Consider the following 20,881-nt stretch of genomic DNA (forward strand, 5'->3'; position numbering starts at 1 on the left):
TTGCATGAATACCAGGCGCAGACCTGTATAAAACATTCCAATTCTAGACGAGATAGATAGACACGAAAGAGAACTTCGAAGACTTAGACGAACACAAGGAATGGCCAACGACGACCAGCCTGGAGATCCTATCAACCGAGCTTTAAATATGGACCAAGACGGGTCCGAACATAGAGAAAATGAAGAGAACAATCACAGAGAAGGTGATCATGCTCGACAAGATGGAGAAGAGGATGAGGTACCTCCAAGAAACCACCAAAATCGCGATAGAGAAAAACGTGAAGACCTTGATGCACCTATCAATGCAGCCGATGGTGACCACCAAGGGATGCAGCAGAATGGACGCGTTAACCGCCCTGTTCAGCCAGCAAATCAACATCGAAGACAAGCCAGGAACCATCGCATTGCTGATTTCGATGCACCTACTTAAAATTTTCGGAACCGATCTGCAATTCAAGTTCCATTTCCGAACCGGAATGAGTTTGAAGTCAAGCCTCAAATCATCTCATTGGTGAAACAAAACCAATTCCATGGAGTCCCTTCTGAACATCCAATGGACCATATCGAGCTCTTTGAAGAAATCTGCAGCATGATGAGAACAAACCAAGTTCCAGCAGACTATTTAAAGTGTAAGTTGTTCCCTTTTTCATTAGCAGACAAAGCTCACCGTTGGTTGAAATCTTTGCCTGCAGGATCGATTACTAATTGGGAAGAGTGTAAAACTGCTTTCCTGAATCACTTCTATACTAAGTCAAGGTCGAACTTGTTGAGAACAAAGATCTCAAGCTTTCAGCAAGGACCGACTGAACCTTTTTATGAAGCCTGGGAACTTTTTAAGGAGTATGAACGTGATTGCCGTCACCATGGATTTCCCGGATCAAGTCTTCTGAGCACCTTTTACCGAGGTTTGCAACCAAAATACAAACTTTCGCTTGATACAGCTAGCAATGGAGATTATGGACAAAAGACGATAGCACAAGGAAGAGCCCTCATCGAGAATTTGGCTCAGGCCAATAGCAATGATTGTCCTGAATATGATCGCTCGACGAAGAAAACCGGAACAGACAACAAGGAGATAACCGAGTTGAAGAACATGATGAGCCAGCTTTTGAAGAGCAACAATCGCCCAATCAATGCTTGTGAGACCAACAATGGCGCAGAAGATGAAGGACCTATTGATATCGATCACATTAATCAAGCCTTTCAAGAAGAAGAGGTGAACTATGTAGGAGCACAAGCACCATATCCAAATCGCTTCAACAATGGCTTCAACAACAACTTCCGGAATGCAAATTCCAACAATCTCTCTTACTGCAATCCAAATGTGGAGAATCCTCAAGATCAGTACTACCCACCACAGCAAAAATCCTTCCAAAACAAGTTCCAAGGTGGAAACTTCGGAGGGACAGGAGCTTATCAACCGTGACAGCCATATAACTATCAAGGTACGGGTTTTAACAATCAATTTGTACAACAGCAAGGAGTCACGACGAACCAGATAGCTTCACAAATCGGAAGACTTGAACAGTCCATCCAACAGCTTGTTATGACGAACGAGAAAGCATCTAAAGACATGAACGTGAAGGTTGACTGCATGTACAATGACCTGAACGGGAAGTTTGAAGCTTTATCTTCGCACGTAAAAAATCTAGACGTACAAGTTTCCCAAACAGCTGACTCTATGAAGAGGCAAAGTGGAGCTCTTCCCAGAAGAGTTGAGGATAATCCCAAGAGGTTTTCCAATGCCATAACCACACTGCCCGAAGAAGAGGCCAGAACTGATGGAAAGAATGAAGAAACTCCAATCTTTGTACCACTTTACAAGGATGTCGATGCCAAGCAGCCACCATTCAAGGTACCTCAACGATCATCGTTTCAAAGGCTTACAAAAGCCGATGATCCGGGACGTTTTGTTTTCCAATGTTTCATTTCAGAAATAAAGTTCACAGACTGTCTGTGCGATTCCGGAGCCAATGTCAACATCATGTCAAAGACATTTGCCAAAAAGTTGGGCATAAAAACCTTAAGGACATCGACGGTTAAGGTTATCTTTGGAAATTCATCTCAAAAGGATACTGAAGGGGTGATTCATGATCTACAAGTTCTAGTAGAAGACAAGATTGTTCCAGCAGATTTCCAAGTCCTGTAAATGGATAAAGACAAGGAGAGGCCACTCATTTTCGGGAGACCATTTCTGGCTACCGTAGGAGCAGTAATCGATCACGCAAACCACCATGCTGTTTTCCTCAATGTAGATCGCAGAAGGTTTTATCCGACTATCCTAGATGATTTTCCAAGCAAAGGAAGCCGGCCAAAAGAGAAAGAAAAGGAGAAGCCGAAAGCTTTTTGAAAGATCAAGATCATCATTCCACCGGATGCAACAGAAACTAGTGAGGACCAAATGCAGAAGCTTATCAAAAACACAAAAAAGGTTTTAAACAATGTTAAAGTCCGAAAGAAGAGTAAAGGAAAGAAGACGGCTCCTCAAGGAGAAGAAGTAAAACCTCCAGTGACCGGAAGTGATAAAGGCACGTCAAGTGGAGTGCCATTCAAATCAGCCTGATTCTTCATGCCTACGTCGAGCTAAACGACTTAAAACAAAAGCGCTTAATGGGAGACAACCCATTTAGTACTCTTTCTTTTAGTTTTCTTTTCCTTTTTACAATTTATGTTTTTTTTTTCTTTTAAGTTTCAGGTATTTTATAAAACAAAAACACAAAAAATCAGAAAATTAGAAAAACCAACAAACAAGGATAGGTTTTTAGCTGCTCGGCCCGGCAAAAACCTGAAAGTTGGACGAAGGCCGCTGGAAAAAGGGCCGCGGTCGTGACCAACCGACTCGCGGCCTAGGCCTCATCGACCGCGGCACCGTGAATGTGACCGCGGCCGAGCCTATAACCACCGCGGTCGCGCGTCTCCTGACCGCGGCCGTTGGTCGTTGAGACGGGAACTCAGATTTCCGCCACTTTTCAAAAGATTCCCGGTGTTACCTGGTGTTTCCCGGTGTTTCCCAGTGTTACCTGGTGTTTCCCGGTGTTACCTGGTGTTTTTCGGTGTTTCCCGGTGTTACCTGGTGATTCCCGGTGTTTCCCGGTGATTCCCGGTGATTCTCGGAGCATTCCCAGTAAAGCCCGTTAAGATTTTCCGTAAGTTTTAAATTCTCTGTTGCGTACAAGACAAGACAGGTAAGTTCACGTAAACTTTTGAATTCCTATAAATTTCCCGTTTTCGCTACAAAAACGCTTTTTAAAGAAAGGAAATGCACTTTTTGGATCAAAAACTCCTTTTTCTCTTCTCTTCCAAAAGACTTGGAGATTTAGGAGATAGAACATCTTTATAAATTCTTAAGCTTTTTAAGAGATTCTTAACGCAAACTTCACTTTTTTTCAAAGCTGATTTCAAATCTGTCATCAAATCTCTCTTTCCAGTAAGGTATGAAGCTCAAACTCGCCATTTTTAATTGATTTTGGAATTTAGGGTTTTCTTAAAAAGCCCAAATCTTGGTTTATTGATGGTGGAAATAGCTTAAGAACAATAGATTATCCTTCTATGTTATCTGAAAATCGATTTTAACACCTAGCTTAAGAGAAATTGAGATTTTTGAAATTTGGATTCTACATGCTTTATAAAAATTGAATTTGGAACAGCAAAATTGATGAATTTGACTAAGTCTTGTGTGATTAGTGATTAGTATTAGGTAACCTATAGATTTGACATGGAAATTGCTCATTAAAACCGATTAAGATTTCTATGTTGAGAACATCAAAAATCCGAATCTGGTCATGAACTACTCTATTTTTTTCAATGCAATGTCAATTATGCTTGCTCATGGTTTTAACTAATCTCTTGATACTAGGATTAGTATAACTGATTGTTCATGTGTTAAAATCAGCATCCATATTCACTCTTTTTCCAAGAATCATCTCGTCTTGTAGGAAAATAGAACAAACCAGATCACGAAGAAGCCGTCACACTGGTGACAGCTCTGAGGACATTCCCGATGATGTTACTCTTGGAGAGTACATGCTGAACCAAGCCAGACCGAGAAGAAGAAACTACGTGATGAGACTGCTCCAGCACTCAAGAGAAACACGAGCAACTCATGAGCCACCACAGATCCGATACATTGGCAAAGAGATAACCCCGAGAGTGGACTATGCAAGACGTTTCAAGAAGCTGAACATCAAACCTACGCCTTGCATTGATTATCATACACTCGAGATGCTTGGAATCAGAGAAGATGTAATCTGGTACATCGATGCACTTAAGCTGAGACCCTACATGGAGCTGAACCTTCCAACTTATCCCGAGCTAGTCCGCGAGTTCCTAGCAACTATTACACTCCACCAAACGAAGAGGAGGAACCCCAGAGCATCTGATGGCATCTTGTCATTCTCTATCCGCGGACAGACTTACTCGCTCACCATTTCTGCACTTTGTGAAGCTCTTAAGCTTCCATACACTGATGGCATTCACCTTGAAGAAGAACCCGATTTTGACTTGTGGAGAGAGATGGGTCATGGCGTCTATGATTGCGGGAGATCCAAGTCAGCCATTTTTACTCATCCTGCAGTGAGAGTTGTGCACAAACTCTTAGCACACACGATTTTCTCTAGAGCCAACATGGGATGTGTTTGAAGACCGAGCTCATTACACTTCAGATGCCATTTATGGACGACCCACGACTTGCCTGCTTTGCCTGGATCATAGCCAGAACATGGTGAAGGTGAAATGGTTGCGAGGACACTACTCCAGCTTACGGGAGCGCTATTACAGCGATACTACAGACTGTAGGATTCGATTTCTCATCTGATGATCCACTTCCCGACATCTGGTATGACCTACTTTATCTCTAGCAATCACACTATCTCTCGTGCCGCTTTCAATCCAAACAGGTTTGGTTACAAGTATTGCAATGACACCGAGGAGCACCGAGTCTGCTTACCTTCAGCATCAGTCCCGAGATTGTGTAACGGAGGACGTCCGTGATGGACTCCGGAACCCGATGATTTTCTGCCATTTGTGCCGTCTACCATTCACCATCGGCCAATAAATAGTGGCCAAGGCAAAGCGCAATGCAGCTGCAGCACGTGCTCACTTCCAGCCATCTGTTTCGACCGGCCACACCTCATCATCGACATCATCACACACACACATTCTGACCTGGAGCGCAGAGTTGAGAGACAAGGACGACGCTTTGAGCGCGTTGTCACTTTTCTACAGGAGCAGCACCAGTTCGAAGCAGACACATTGGAGGATGAGTGATTGATCAGCACTTCACTGCCATCACGGTTCTATCATCATTTTCTTTTCTTTTATCTTATTTCATTTTCGCTTTTATTCACCATCTTCTCACCAACTTTTTCACACTGGGGACAGTGTGATTTAAGTCTGGGGGAGGATGTCTATCCGTACTAATCATTTTCTTGTTTTTGCTTTTAAAATTTCAAGTACTTTTTAAATTTTAATATGTAAACTATTCGACCTTAAGTATTTTTCAGGAATGTTTGACACAAAACTATGATGATTTAGACCTGCACGCTTCTACACTATGCATGATAGCTCATTTGTGGTTAGCACTAGACTAGGCGATAGCTAGAGTACTTGCACTACGAACTCCCACCAGAGGACTTCTATTCATGGAGATTCTTTCTGACAGGATATACTAGCTCATTTTATTTGACCTTAATATTGATATCTAATTTTCTCGTCATTGATCTTAGGCAGGCATCAAGATATACATCTAGGACGTCTATTACCCTCATTTTTGCCACTCTTTGTCGTCCTAGATGGCCAATTCATCTTTATCTGGTACCATACCCTAAACCCAAAACCCTTGTTTTCAATCCTCATGCATTCTCTCTTTAGTTTATATCAGCAGATATGTGCAAAAACGTCGGAGAGAAGAGGAGCGGCGCAGTTTTCAGTCACTCACAAGGAAGACTGAATGGAATTGGGAAGGAAGAATGTCAGAAACCTCATGAAGCTTTACAAGACTGATTTTAATTGGTAATTTTGTGCTCTCTATGACTCTATATCTAAAGGTGTTCCCTCTCTTTCAAAAAAGAAAAAAAAAGAACGAATAAATGAAAAGAGAGAGGGAAACAAAAAGCCTAATGAGTCTTAGATTGTCGAAATTTTTGGAGCAAAAAGCAACCACTATCCGTTTAAAGAGCTATGGTTTTGAAAGATTTACAAAAATATAAATCTGAGGGAGTTAGGAGAGAACCTGAGGAAGAAGACCAGGAATCTATGGCAAGAAGAAAGTGACTGAAAACTGTGGATGCCAACAGCTTCACTCTCTCTTGCGGTTTTCCATAATATCCTGCATCCTCCAGATCTTCAGGTAACCCGTAAACACATTAAGCCTTACCCCTAGAATAACCCTTTTTAACACCTAGCCTAGATTGCCTTGCCTAGACTTTCTTTGATGAGAACCACCGAGATTTTTAATAAATGTTAAGAGCTAGTTGACTGGAAGTTAGATCTTAGTGCATAGATTTCCGCATGACGGATTAACGGACTAGTTATGCCCTTATTGCTAATGAGAATTTTCTAGGCTGTTTCCGATTGATGCATAATGATTGATATTGGTCTAGAAGTTTGGTCTCTGAGATTTTGTTTAGTTCCTGCGTTTTCAAACCTCTCGCCGAGATTTAGCCTAAGTCTGAGGGAGTTGATAACACCGGATTTTGATCATTTTTATGGATCACTTTAATGTCTTTTACAGGTGTTTTTACTCCATTTTCAAAGGTTTTCAAAGGATTTCTATGTTTTTGGATTTAAAAGACTTTTCAGGTAATTTGGGATAAAGAGGCACAAATTAGAGTAAAAAGACTCTTTTGGATAAATGCAGACTGTCAGAACTCTCATGGAGAGACGAAGACCTTCTCACCGTCTGATCACCCTCAAAATTGGACAAATTAATAGAAGAATCAACCAGCTTTCAAATTCACTTGGTTTGGAGATATTCCAAAGGTTGGATCTCAAGATATTCCATTAGCCCCGGAGCCACTCGAAGACGGCCAGCAAATCACGCGACCGCGGCCACCAGCCTATTTCCCGCGGCCACGAGCTTCCCGACCGTGGCCAACCACCTATTTCCCGTGGTCACGTCATTACCGACCCCGGCTGGCCAACTCCGAATTAAAGCTCATATTTCTGAAGCCCAAAGTCATTTCTCAGCCTCAATTCTGGAACCCTAGAGACCATGGAGTATTGAAGACTATAAATACTTGTCATTTAGATCGTTTTTTAGACACAACCCTTCATACTTTACAGAAACCCTTTTCCTTTAGCCGTTTTTATGCAATTTTTGTAGAAGATTGTTCAAGTCTGAGTTCTTCAATAGAGAAGCTTTCTTTCATCTCTTTTCTTTACTGTTTTTGATTACTTTTATTAAAACCAATGATGATGTCGACCTCAGCTATGTCTGAGTAGATTCCGAGTTGGGCTTAAGGTTCCCGAAAGGGGCTCTCATAATCGATTAAGACATCTAGGTTTATAGATCTGGGATTTTAACTTTGTTCTCTGTTTATTCTCGTTCTTATTGCATGTATGCTTGATTGATCACCTAGTATCTGATCTAGATAGTTAGTGTTGCAAAAGTTTTCATTAAGTATCAGACCTAGAATGAAGCAGACGATTTTTCCGTAGGAGTGGAAACCTACCTGCGGCGAGATCGTGAGTATTTACGAGTCTTGTGCAGCTCTTGCGTTCTCTCCCTTCCAGGGCTAGAGTGGAAACCTACTGGTCAGGGTTGCGAGAAACAGTTGGTTATGATCACGACAGTGACGTAGTCATACCGCCGTACTCTAGCTCTAGAACCCTATATTTCGATATCCGTCAATCCCAATCTATCATCCCTATTGTTAAAACTGATTATGATCCCTGCAGAGTTCCCGAAAGCTCAGCGATTTTAGCCATAGTTTACAAACCAATCGATTTTTACTTGCTTATTTAGATCTGCACTTCAATTGTTTAGGTTCGATATTTTGCTTGCTTTACTTGCTTTTCATTGGATTTTTCTACTTGTTTTCTAGGATATATTTATTTGCTTTCTTTCGTTTTAGTTTAATCAGTGACAAACAACCAACCTCTAAAACCAATCTAGTCTAGACAAAAAGTTAGAAATCGTAGAAGAATACCAGGCACACAAATCTTTGTGGATTCGATCCCTAAATACTACAACTGATTAGCTGTGCACTTGCGGCTTTCATTTGTTTTTGTAAGGGTAAAATTTTTTCCCTCACGCAGTTGACACGCATCAGGAACCGAAATCACTGAGCAATTAGTTGCTCACGACTCTACTTGTTTTGCAGGTGACCATAGTGGGTAGCCAATTGGGACAAGAGAAGTTTAGGACTGTTGGTGTAGATTTTGTGCCTTTTGCAAAACCAAGTATGATTTAAGTTGATTTCAGTATAATGTTTTCTCAGGGGCGCCCATTGTATAACAAACAATGTAGTAAAAGTATGTTTTATAAAAGCTCGGGTTTTCGAATGATACTAGCATTCGGTAGGAAAATCGTGTGCGGACGTCGACCTTGGGCTCTTGGACGTGCATGTTCTTGTTTGATTGGTGCACGACTAAGAACCTCGGGCCAACAGTCTGTGCGCACAAAAGTAGCACCGTCGATCCGGTTTGGGTTCGAACGGTCGGTCGTCCATGTTCTTATTGTTGTGCGGTCGGTCACTGCACTCGGATGTAGACGGAGTCGGGGGTGTTACAGTCATGACTATAACTCAACCTAAGAATAAGCTTCTTAGTGGCTGTAAGAGAATCATGCATTAACAATAAGAATGAACGAAGAATTCCTAGAAGATTATGAACCCTAAATCTAAAAATTCATTAAATCAAGACATGAATTTCTCTTTGAAAAATCCCTATAAACTCAACTGGAAAACTATTCAGACATAGTATAACAAAACATTATAAAAGTATTAAAGGTTGCTGAAATTAAAAAATAAAAATAAATAAAAGAAAAGGAACAAAGAACACTAATGAAGATGGAGATCCGATGGTGCCCTTCTCAATAGCTCCTCTTTGAAGACTGCTACTCTCTAAAAACTCCTTATTAAATCGGGGCACACCTCTCTGAATGACGTAAAAGAAGTATACAAAGTCTCTGGAGTCTTCCGAAATGTCTAGGGTTTGCAAAATAAGTGACAGGAATGACTTAGGCTTGAAACAGGCTTCTCAAGGTCAGAAATAGGCCCACTGCAGCCTTGCTTCAGCTTTAAGGCTGTGTCGTATGCCTTCAGTTCATCAGGAATATTTGGAGATCTAATCGTTGGATTGTGTCCAAACCAATTGCATTAGAAATATGGTTTCCTCCTTTATGTTTTCTCAAAATATGGGGATGATCATATGTTGAGATCTTTATTCGTTGCCAAAATTTCCTCCTTTATGTTTTCTCAAAATATGGGGATGATCATATGGTGAGATCTTTATTCGTTGCCAAACTTTTAACAGTCTGAATTTATCCAAAAATATACTTTTGCTCCAAAATGCATTCCTTTAGTCCAAGTTTCCTGAAAAGTCTTTTGAAACTCTAAAACATAGAAATAAAAAAACTATTCTAAACCAAGTTAAAAACACCTGCATAAGATCTTAAAATCATCCATAAAAGTGGTCAAAATATGGTGTTGTCAGAGATGCATAAGTTTAATCTCAGTACTAAGGAGGCTATCGGCATCCTTGAGTAGTGTGATGGCTCGGAAAAGAGTTTTGGTCCATGTAGTATTAATCACATCCACGCCACTGCTGTGATTCATGAGAGTAATGAGCAGCATAAGGGTTGAAGAACCCTTGCTCATAGTAGTTATCTCGCCTTAAAGATGGATACATGTTTCAGAGCCTTGAAGAAGAAAAAAACCAAAAATTAAAAGAAAAAGGGTGCCTTAGAATCCATATTACTAACCTATGAATTTTGGCAGAACAAGAACAAATCTATACCCAGGAACGGCACCAAAAACTTGATACTGCTATGGTTTGAATGTTGCGGTTTGAAGTTTTAAATTTTTAAAACCATAGTATCTGAAAATGCACAGCAGTGCGAAGTAGTACTTAGGGAGTTGATCCATAGGGAGAGGTACCTTTTTTGCAGAAACTTTAGACAAGGAATTAGTAAATGGGTTATAAGGCTAACAGGGTTATATAGGAGTTTGGTGTCACAGGAAAAGTAAAAGAAATCGATGTGTGCTACTAATAAAATTGTTGTTAGACCGGTAGGGATATCTCAGGAGATGTTCGATTCATGCATTATCCTAAGCTTTTGAAATCAATTTCTAGCTAGCTCATTGAACTCGAAATCACAGATGTATGACTAGTCTATTGGCGCAGTATTAACCAACTGATCACTCGCAACTCGACCAGTAGCTTTCGTCTCTGGCTGAGAGAGAGCTTATCCAATATAACACAAGTTTTTTTATGCTCATGATACTTTATAGGTAGTTTTCGTCTGCAATAGCGATTTTGTTTCTCTACAAATATAACAGCGTTGTGGGTTTATCTTCCGAGAATCAGTTGCTAGTTCATGACTCTAACTTCATGCTGTATAAATATATTTAGAAGAGATGAGACCTATAGTTTGGCTAAGAAAACAAACAATCCTAATCGAATATTATATCCCCATCAATGGATCTCTGAAACCCAACTAGTAATCTACTCAGACATAATTAATAAAAAAAAGTAAAAACATAGTAGACCAATGAATAAATCGAATAGATTAAAAAGAAATAAAAGGGTTCAAGAGAGATATATCTATCTTTCTAAACAAAGAATTAAGAACAAAAAGAAAGTAAAAATTTAGTGCTAAAGTTTTTCTGTGGTGACACATTTTTCTATAAAATACATGAAAATAAGGTTCCTAAAACATATATTTATAGTGCTTCAAAATAACTTGATCTTCTTGTATCTTTTGACTGAACCGTTGGATCATCATCAAGTAAAGTATCATCAAGTAAAGTGCAATGGGAAACTGGCTGGTTCCTCTTGAATATCTCAAATTGGAGCTAATCAGACAATGAAAAATTCTTCATTTGAGATTGAAATTCGGACGGTTTGATGCTGAGCTAGAAATCTGATTTTTCTCTAATTTACAATGTTTTTTCTTAAGTAACCTGAAAAGAATTTTTAAACTAGAAGATACGAAAACTGCAATAGAACACTTAAAACCAAATAAAACATTTGAAATTGCATAAGAAATCCTTAGTAAAATGGGTAAAAATACGGTGTGATCAAGTTTACAACTTAATCTCTCAAGGCTTTTGCACCAGGCTCTTGGAACCTATGGAGCCAAAAGATTCAGCATAGATCACCCGCTCCTGGGATACGTGTGTCTGACAGTGCAGACCATGCTATCAAGAGTTTAGAGATTGAGTGGCTAGGAGGAGGAGAAATCATCATTCCCAGCCTCGTAAATATGCCAGTAATTTGGACTTTGCATGACCTGGGAAAAATTATCCACACAGGTACTAGGAGCCAGCATCTAAACAACTCGGACAGCCTGATCCTTGGTATTAAAGGATTTAGGCAAGGTAAGCAACTCAATTAGAAGGAAATAAAAAGTTCAACACTTGTATATTTTCCCTCCAATGGGCAATAAATATATGTTAAAACCTACCCCCATGCTTCTTAAAACCTATGGATCATGCAATCAATGCTTCACATCTGATAGATGAAAGTGACAATACTGTGAGCATATCAAAGAGAAACAGTATGGAAGATGACCATATCGCACCCAATTCGCTGCTTCCAAGACCACACATTAAGAGAGATAGCAATGTGGTTAGGCTTGGTTGAGTAGCAGGCACGTATAGCCAGGAAAAGTAGGTGAGAAGTCATAAAAGCACTAGGTATGCGATCCATTCAACATATTCGATATGCAACCTAACAATCTTTAAACTAAATGTCCGATTCGGTATGCTAACCTAAGTCGGGTAAAAATTTATAAATACTTCTTTTCTTCAACAGGAAGGGGGTTCACACAATAATCCCACCATTCAAAAGCCCATTGTGGATGCATCCCTGTTTTCACACTCAATCAGCACTTTCTTTCACCTCATTTTTTGAACTTTTTTCCAATTTCTAACGAACTACTCTATAGTTTTTCTTTATTGTTTTCTGATTTAGACATTGAAAAGCTTTTAGAAAAACACTACCATCGTATTTTAGGGCTTTGCATCTTTCTTCATTTCGTATGAGACTTGCCTTTTAGAGGATGAAAAAAATCTCCTAAACATATTAAGTATTAACTAATTTTAAAAGATATTTGTAAATAATATGTTTTAACTTTTAAGGGTCACTAAATGAAATTTTTAAGCGAAACAATAATTAATCCTATATAAAAAAATTACACGACATATCTATTAATGCAGAGTTTTAGTTTCCAACATTCTGGCCATAGTTTTTATAATTTGGTGAGGATTGTCCGCTGGGAAATGACGAATATGGATTAGGAAGAAACTTATTTTCATACTTTCAGATAATGAAAACTTAAAATATCATGTCTTTCCAGATAATTGTATATGTAATTTTTGTTGGTCTATAAATCATAGAAATTTTCATAAGAAGTAAAATACATAATATTTTCCCACTATGAATAAATTAAAATAATACAATTAGCAATCACTTAACAAATGGAGGATGATTGATATAAAGAGACGAGAGAAGAAGGAAGATAGGTCATCCAACCATCTTCATCAATGAAAGTTTTAGTGTTTACAAGAAAAGCAACATCTGAAGCAGAAAGATTCTTCTCCCATCCAACTCTTCTTTGCTTATTCGCTCCTTCTCCTATGCAGTTTACCTCCGCAAATGTAAATTTATCCCTGTTTTTTTTTTGTAATCCAATAATTATCATTACATAATTTACATGTTATCCAAATATGTAACAAATTCACACACACAAACATACAGTATATATATATATATATATATATAAGTAAGTAAAAGAGAAGAAGCATACGTACTCTTGGCCTTTATACAACCAAGCATCCCATCCTTCAGGAGTAATAATATTGGACATGCTGGATTCATAAAAGACTACTCTAGAGTAGCCTCGGTATGCTCTTCCCAAGGATGCGTTACCATCACCTTCAATCTTGCAATACTTGAAAACAAATCCACTCGTGTCTTGCTCGCTTTCCCTCCCTTGGGCGGTTATGAATCCCGGTAACAATTGTCCTTCGTTCACCATTTCATTTGATACCACTCCTTTAACGTGTATAACGCAATTCTGCATCCACGCATTTCTTTTACATATATCGATATATTATCATATATTCATATTAATTAACTAGAGTTGTTGTAACGTGCCATTTCCATCTTGCTTTCAAAATTTTAGCCTATTCTATAGCTTGGGATGCTATGGCTATTGTCATCTATGGCTTGAAACACGGTAGACAAGGCCAAGTCCTTCAGTTTATAAATATAAAATGGCCAGTCCGTGGGGTCTAATTCGTTAAAGGAAATATTGGTGTATCATAAAATCCCTATACTCAACCAAAACTTATGAAAGATATTTGAGATTACTTGGTATATAGATTGGCCTCGTCCCCATATGAAATCGATGGCTCCTTCAATGTAACAGTTTAGGAAGAAGTGGCGGCCGACTAAGTCAGCTAGTGTGTCTTGGACACTGATGAAGCTGCAGCCATAGAACCACGCCTTGTCTGCCATTAGTATAATTGATGGAGCTACCTTTATCTCTTGATATGGTACTATTGTTGTTATCTTGTTATAAGTATTCTGCGCAAACATGATATCAGTTTCACATTATACAAGAATCCTTTTGTATGATATCCACACCCGTGAAAATTAATTTCAATATTCTATATAATCACAAAAGAACAATGTGCGACTAATATGTAACATAAATTTGAAATATCTCAATATATAATAAAACTCTGAAAACATTTGCGTTGAATTTTTTTTATTAAATGACCGTGAAACAGTTTAAAAAACTTTTTTGTTGATCAATAAGTTTATTTCTTTTAATTGTATTTTAACACGTGAATCAATTTTTTGAAAACGTTTGAAAACATAAGAACTGAATAAATTAGGATTAAACACAGATAGCGAAATCACATCCTTACACTGTTTCATTATTATGAAAAAAGAAAGTGCAAATTAACTGCCTCAAAGTTATTTACATGCTTTAAACTTTCAAATCTAGTTAAAGAGAGAGAAAATAAAAATCACAAGTGTATTTAAAGGATGTATAAATTCCTACTCTAATGAATTAATCCATCTACAAAAAAAATATTCTATTCATAAAGGTGAATGTTTTGCTTTGAGAATGGTGAATTGCTTTTGCTAAGTAAAGTTATATAGAAAAATATCATTAATTAACGATAATAATTGACAGAATTAATCACTATCCTAAAATCAAAATTATTGATAGATCTTGAATCAAAATAATTTAAAGTTCTTATTTCTGTCAGTTTAAAAGCAGAATTTTTTTTTGATTTATTAAAGCTTCTAATAAAAATATTGTAGAAATTTGGATACTCCTCAGCCAATAAAAAGTTGATCACACTAATTATGGCGTTCGGTAAAATGCATAGCAGTAATCATGGCATTTTCATCTTTACCAAAGCAGCAGTAATCTGCTACGTTAAGATTGCTTTTAGAACCTACACTGAGCGAATCATATATTTTACCAAAAAAAAACAAAAAATCTAAATTATTGATTGTGATAGCGGCTACATATATAAAACCTTGATTACCTTGAAAGTAATATTGATAGCGACGAAGTATTCAGCGTAAACGATGATCGGACCACTCGAATTGGATTGTCCAGCATCATTATATTGAATTATCACTTCGGATGTGTTTCCTTGCATTATTATCTTTTGTTTCTCCCTTGGAATCACTATCTTTTCGCTGAATCAACACACATACATATTCATTAATCATTGGTAAACTCACCTAAATTAACCAAAGACAGTAATTGCTTTATTCTTTTTTGCTTTATGCAATTCATCTTTTTATGGATGAAACGTGCGAGTTCCGCGCCTTCGACTCATAATCTCCCTCAGTACCCAGAGTCAGCAGACAGCAGTATATTTTTTAGCCTTATGTTTTCATTTAAAGAATAACTAGATTCTGAATATTTTTTATTGTTTAACAAATTTTATTAGTTTTAATCAAATCAAATCAAATCTAAATTACCTATATTTAAGGAACTCTAAAAATATTTAAATTAATAATTAATTTCGAAATTAAATATAAATAATTATTAAAATTATTTTTAAACACTTAAAAAAAATTAGGACTGTTTGGAAGGAAATACTAAATGTGTTTCTGTTTTAATATAATAGATTCTCCGTCCCATTATGTAATTAATACATATTATAAATATCATGTAATGAAAAAAGAAAGTGAAAATAGGAGCTTACTTGTAGATTCCATTTTGAAGATGAATCTGAATCCAATTATTGTTACCAGAAGGAATGGAGTCGATGGCTGCTTGGATGGTTTTGAAATCACCTTCACCATTCTGACTAACCACCACTGTCTTTATTATATCTATGTTGAAATCTTTCGGTATTTTATGTGCTAAACGGCGAGAAGGGACACGTGATGACTTAGCCGTCAAGTACAAAAATGATAAAGCCAAAACCAAAAGACAAATAAGAGATTTCATTGTAATGGCAAAAGCTTTTTAACTCTTCTAACGATAAAAGTTAAGGAGTATTTTCAACTTGATGTTTTTTATATGTTTCTCTTAAGTTGATTTGAACGTTCCTTTATTTGAAGATTTTTTTTTCTCAATTTATAAAGTTGTATTTTAACTACTTTTTTAAAAAAAAAAAACTTGTCTACTTTAAATGTATGTACATTCTTGTCCACTTTAAATGTATGTACATTTCCATACTTACTTCCAAGTATGGTTAAAGATCCACTAATTGATTCCTTAGCGTATTTGATTTGTTTTGTTTTTAACCTTTTTTTTAAGTACATCGCAGCACAAAATCCAAATGATTATATCCATTTAAATATAGATTCCTTAATAAACAGCTATAAAAATTAAATAAATACTTATGTAAATAATAAGAAAGAGTGAAGTGCATCAAACGTTCTATAAGAAGCTTTAAAAATACACTAGAAAATAAAATTTTAATTTATAGCAACTTGGGTAAATTATATCTTTGTACGATTAAATGATTTATCCCAAAGTAGTGTAGATTTGTGTAAATACAAATTGTTAATCTGAAACTAGGAAATGTTTTTTAACAGATAACTTTTTTTTCCAAAAGATACAAAATCTATCATTTTTTACCAAATCCAAAAAACAAAAAATACAATAAAAACTCTATAAATTAATAACATTAAGATTCTCACTTTTTAATTTAGAGTTTATTAATTTATAAAGAGATTTATTAACTAAATTTGAGACCAAAAAAAATTTACTAACTATTTGAGTTTATTAGTTTATCAAATATCACTTTATTAAATTTATATTGTACTACACAATATAACTTTAACCAACTTATAGTAACCCAATGGTCATCGTTCTTATTGTTTTATTATGAGAAATCTGCTAGAATGACTCTAATTTTAACAAAATCTTTCATATTCTTGATGATAATTCCTGAGAAAAATTATCTTTAAATTTATTTTAATTTTTTAGTTAAATTAAGATCGATGGTAAAAATATTTTTTAAATTATCATTAAATTTAATCGAGTGTCATTCCAGTAAAACCAAATTAATTTACTAACTATTTGAGTTTATTAGTTTATCAAATATTAATTTATAAAATTTATATTGTATAACACAATGTATCTTTAACCAACTTATAATAACTCAATGGTCATTGTTCTTATTGTTTTATTATGAGAAATGTGTTAGAATGACTCTAATTTTAACAAATATTACTAGATTGACACTCGTTTTTTAGTTTTACTAGAATGACTATAATCTTTATTAGAAAGACCAGAAAACATTGCTTAGAGTTGTTATTCACAGTTATGCATTTTAATTTAATTTTTCAAAAGAAAATAGGTTAGTTACACAATCATCAATTCTCTTAATCCAGTCATAAAAAATAATTTTTAAAAAATTCTGGGTAATATCGACGGGAATATGAAAGATTTTGTTTCCTAAATTTTTCTCAGGGATCATCATTTCTCCTAGAATCTCTCACCCACGATTTTTAAACAAAAAAGACCCTAAAAACTATCATTCTCATTTGTACCACCGAGAAACTTCTTTTGCCCTAGCCGCCGTAGATAGTTGCGATTTCTGTGGCGATTTTGGCAGTCTTCCATCCGAAATTCTCTCTGCATACAGTTTCCGGTGAAGTAGAAGACTTGTTTCTACTATTACGGTGGTAAGTTTAACCCAAATTTCTCTCTGTTTTTTTTTTCTGATTTTGACAGTGTAGAAGAAGAAGAGTTGTGGTTTTCTCGAAAATCCCCACTTTAGTTTTCTTCTGACGGCGTTTCAAGGTCTTCACTATTTGTTTCGAGTTCCGGTAGCGTTTCGGTAAGTTTTGTCCTCTGTAATTGTTTTTTGGGCTTCTCATTTGTCTTGGCGCCATATTCTTATTTTTTATGATAGAAGACCGTCCTAGAATTGTCACACACTTGGCTCGGCGGAGGTTGATAGATCCTTGGATCCAGACCGGTTCGGTGAAAGAGATGCTAAGGCGTGAGCGAGAGCTCGAAAATCCTTAGGCCCAAATCCAAAGAAGAGGTTGGAAACGAGGGGATGGACAAAGTAGATTAAGGATTGCGATACCGGATGTTAAGGTGTGAGACAAGTCCCGAAATTACCTAAGCCCCAAGTACGACTACAAACTCTCTCTCTCACTTTGGAATCGAAGGCTGCGTCAAGCAGGATGAAACTACTTGATAAACCGGAAATCGATCAATGGCTAACCACCAAAATATCGACAAAGTTCTTAGAGAACAAAAGAGAAAACTCAAAGAGAAATTTTATAAAAGATAAGTGATGATAAATCCAAGTACATCGTTGCCTTTATATAGAGGCTAAAGGGAGACCATCGGTCTTTAAAGAAAATTAAAAGACATTAAAAGACATTAAATGAAACTAAATGAAACTAGAAATGCGTTGAATAACGATCGGACTTCTGGGTAACCCTTCGCATCCTCTCGCTAACTCTTGAACTTCTTGACCGTTATACTTGGCCGCGAATCGAACCTTGGTCGTGAGATGGGTGTGCATTAACCTCGTTAAAACCCCATTCGGAAAACTCAATGGGACAAACCCGAATGTAAAGAAAAAGAGTATTAACACAACACCCCAACCAGGTCAGTTCGGACCAGAGTACATGAGAACGGTCATGACTTTGTGAGCGGGTGTTAGGTCGTCAGCTCGGCCTTGGCTTCTTAGCTCGGTGAGAACTCGTTGGATGGCCCCCATGAGTTTCTTGGTACGCGACCTGGTCATTGGTACAGTTGGTATGGCCAGGACGTCATTCAGGTTGGCTCCTTGGTCTTGTGCCCCGTTCTGAACCTCGACTTCGCTTAGGTCGGCCACTTGGTCTTGTGTTCCGGCCTGAACCTCGGTTCGCACCTCGTCCTTTGTTCCCTCCGGTTCTATGATTCTATCATCCCCCCCCCCTCTTGAAGAGGACTTCTCCTCAAGTCGGCTTCATCTGCGTGAAAAGGGATAATATCAGCGATATTGTAAACTTGAACTGACGGAGTACTTACCTTGGAGGTGGATCTTGTAGGAGTTGTCGTTGAGCCGCTCTAGGATAGTGAATGGTCCGTCTACTCTCGGCATCAACTTAGACTTCCTTTCTTCCGGGAATCTCTCTTTCCTTAGGTAGATCCATACTTGGTCTCCGGGCTCGAACATCTTTTTGGTCTTTCCTTTGTTGGCGTACTTCTGGAATTGCTCCGTCTTTCTTTCGATGTTCTGCCTTGCTTTTTCGTGCATCTTCTTCACCAAGTCCGCTTTCTTTTTCTCGTCCATGTTCTCACGCTCATTCGTTGGTAAAGGGGTTAGATCCAAAGGGGTAAGAGGATTAAAACCATAAACTAACTGAAATGGTGAAAACAAAGTAGTAGAATGGACAGCTCGGTTATAAGCGAACTCAACATGAGGCAAACATTCCTCCCAAGTCCTAAGGTTCTTTTTAATGACCGATCTCAAAAGAGCTGACAAGGTCCTATTGACCACTGCGGTTTGACCGTCGGTCTGAGGGTGACAGGTTGTGGAAAAACACAGTTTAGTTCCTAACTTAGCCCACAGCGTTTTCTAAAAGTAACTAAGAAATTTAGTATCCCGATCTGACACTATGGTTCTCGGAACTCCATGTAAACGGAAAATTTCCTTAAAGAACAGGTTGGCTATATTGGAAGCATCGTCGGTTTTGTGACAAGGAACAAAGTGTGCCATCTTAGAGAACCTATCTACTATGACAAAGATAGAATCCTTACCTCGGCGGGTCCTAGGTAACCCGAGGACGAAGTCCATGGAGATGTCTGTCCACGGCTCGGTAGGGATGGGTAATGGAGTATACATTCCTGCGCCCTGGCTGCGGCCTTTGGCTAGTTTGCAAAACGTGCACCTTAGGCATATTCTCTCCACATCCTTCCTGAGGTGCGGCCAGTAAATATGGTCTTGGACCACACTTAGCGTCTTAAGAACTCCGAAATGTCCCATTAAGCCTCCTCCGTGTGCTTCCCTGACAATCAAGTCACGCATAGAAGTGTTAGGTGTACATAGTTTATGATCATAAAACAAGTACCCATCACTTTGATAATATTTTCCATAGGCAAACTTAGAACTGGCGCGATAAGCTTCTTGGAAATCCAGGTCGGTTGCGTAGGCTTCTTTGATCATCTCAAATCCAAGTATCTTGGCATCAAGCGTCGAGATCAGGGCATAACGTCGGGATAGCGCGTCCGCCATGACATTATCTTTTCCTTGCTTGTACTGAATCACATAAGGGAAGGTCTCGATGAACTCGACCCATCTCGCATGTCGCTTGTTCAGCTTCTGTTGTCCTTTGAGATGCTTCAAGGACTGGTGATGGGTATGGATAACGAACTCCTTTGGCCACAAGTAGTGTTGCCATGTTTGTAGAGCTCGGACCAATGCATAGAGCTCTTTGTCGTAGGTCGGATAGTTAAGCGTAGCTCCTCCAAGTTTTTCGCTAAAGTAAGCGATCGGTCGCTTGTCCTGCATGAGCACGGCTCCAATTCCCACTCCGGATGCATCACACTCGATCTCAAAGGTCTTGAGAAAATCGGGCAGGGAGAGTAAGGGTGCGTGTGTAAGCCTGTGCTTGAGGGTATTGAACGCTTCCTCCTGAGCTCGTTCCCATTTGAATCCAACGTCCTTCTTGATGACCTCGGTGAGAGGGGCTGCAATCGTGCTGAAGTCTCGGACAAACCGGCGATAGAACCTGGCCAGACCGTGGAAGCTGCGAACTTCTCCAACCGTTTTGGGACTTGGCCAATCTTGGATAGCCTTGATCTTCTCCTCGTCCACCTGTATACCCTGTGAACTGACAACAAAGCCTAGAAACACCACGTTATCCGTACAAAAAGAACACTTCTTAAAGTTTCCAAATAAACGTTCCTTCCTAAGGACTTCTAGCACTTGTTTTAGGTGATTCACATGCTCCTCTAGACTTTTACTGTAGATCAGGATGTCATCAAAATAGACTACTACAAAGACACCTATGAACGACCTAAGCACATGATTCATTAATCGCATAAAGGTACTAGGTGCATTCGTTAGGCCGAATGGCATGACCAGCCATTCATACAAACCATGCTTGGTTTTGAACGCGGTCTTCCACTCATCTCCTTCTTTCATTCGGATCTGATGGTAAACACTCTTTAAATCTATCTTTGTGAACACACTAGACCCATAAAGTTCGTCCAGCATGT

General features: G+C 38.1%; 1 protein-coding gene and 1 non-coding gene across 2 annotated transcripts; both read right to left on the reverse strand.

Moving 5' to 3' along the window:
• Nucleotides 1–765: 765 nt before the first annotated feature.
• Nucleotides 766–870, reverse strand: LOC112085899. The gene has a single exon (XR_002899179.1). It is a non-coding gene; the product is annotated as a small nucleolar RNA R71 (small nucleolar RNA).
• An 11,764-nt stretch (nt 871–12,634) lies between these two features.
• On the reverse strand, nt 12,635–15,652 carry LOC18014674 (putative pectinesterase 10). Its single transcript, XM_024154637.1, has 5 exons — nt 15,405–15,652; nt 14,733–14,889; nt 13,537–13,752; nt 12,975–13,240; nt 12,635–12,833 (listed from the first exon to the last, which is right to left on the reverse strand). The coding sequence occupies exons 1-5, from the start codon at nt 15,650–15,652 to the stop codon at nt 12,635–12,637; spliced, it is 1,086 nt and encodes a 361-aa protein (XP_024010405.1).
• Nucleotides 15,653–20,881: the final 5,229 nt, after the last annotated feature.

This window comes from Eutrema salsugineum, unplaced genomic scaffold (assembly GCF_000478725.1).
Source record: "Eutrema salsugineum unplaced genomic scaffold, Eutsalg1_0 scaffold_3, whole genome shotgun sequence".
NCBI lineage: Eukaryota > Viridiplantae > Streptophyta > Magnoliopsida > Brassicales > Brassicaceae > Eutrema > Eutrema salsugineum.

Coding starts and splice junctions, on each gene's coding strand:
- LOC18014674 (XM_024154637.1), bottom strand. CDS start 15,652: ATGAAATCTCTTATTTGTCTTTTGGTTTTGGCTTTATCATTTTTGTAC. Junction 13,241..13,536: donor GAGGCCAATCTATATACCAA/GTAATCTCAAAT, acceptor GCGTGGATGCAG/AATTGCGTTATACACGTTAA. Junction 12,834..12,974: donor TGGTTGTATAAAGGCCAAGA/GTACGTATGCTT, acceptor AAAAAAAAACAG/GGATAAATTTACATTTGCGG.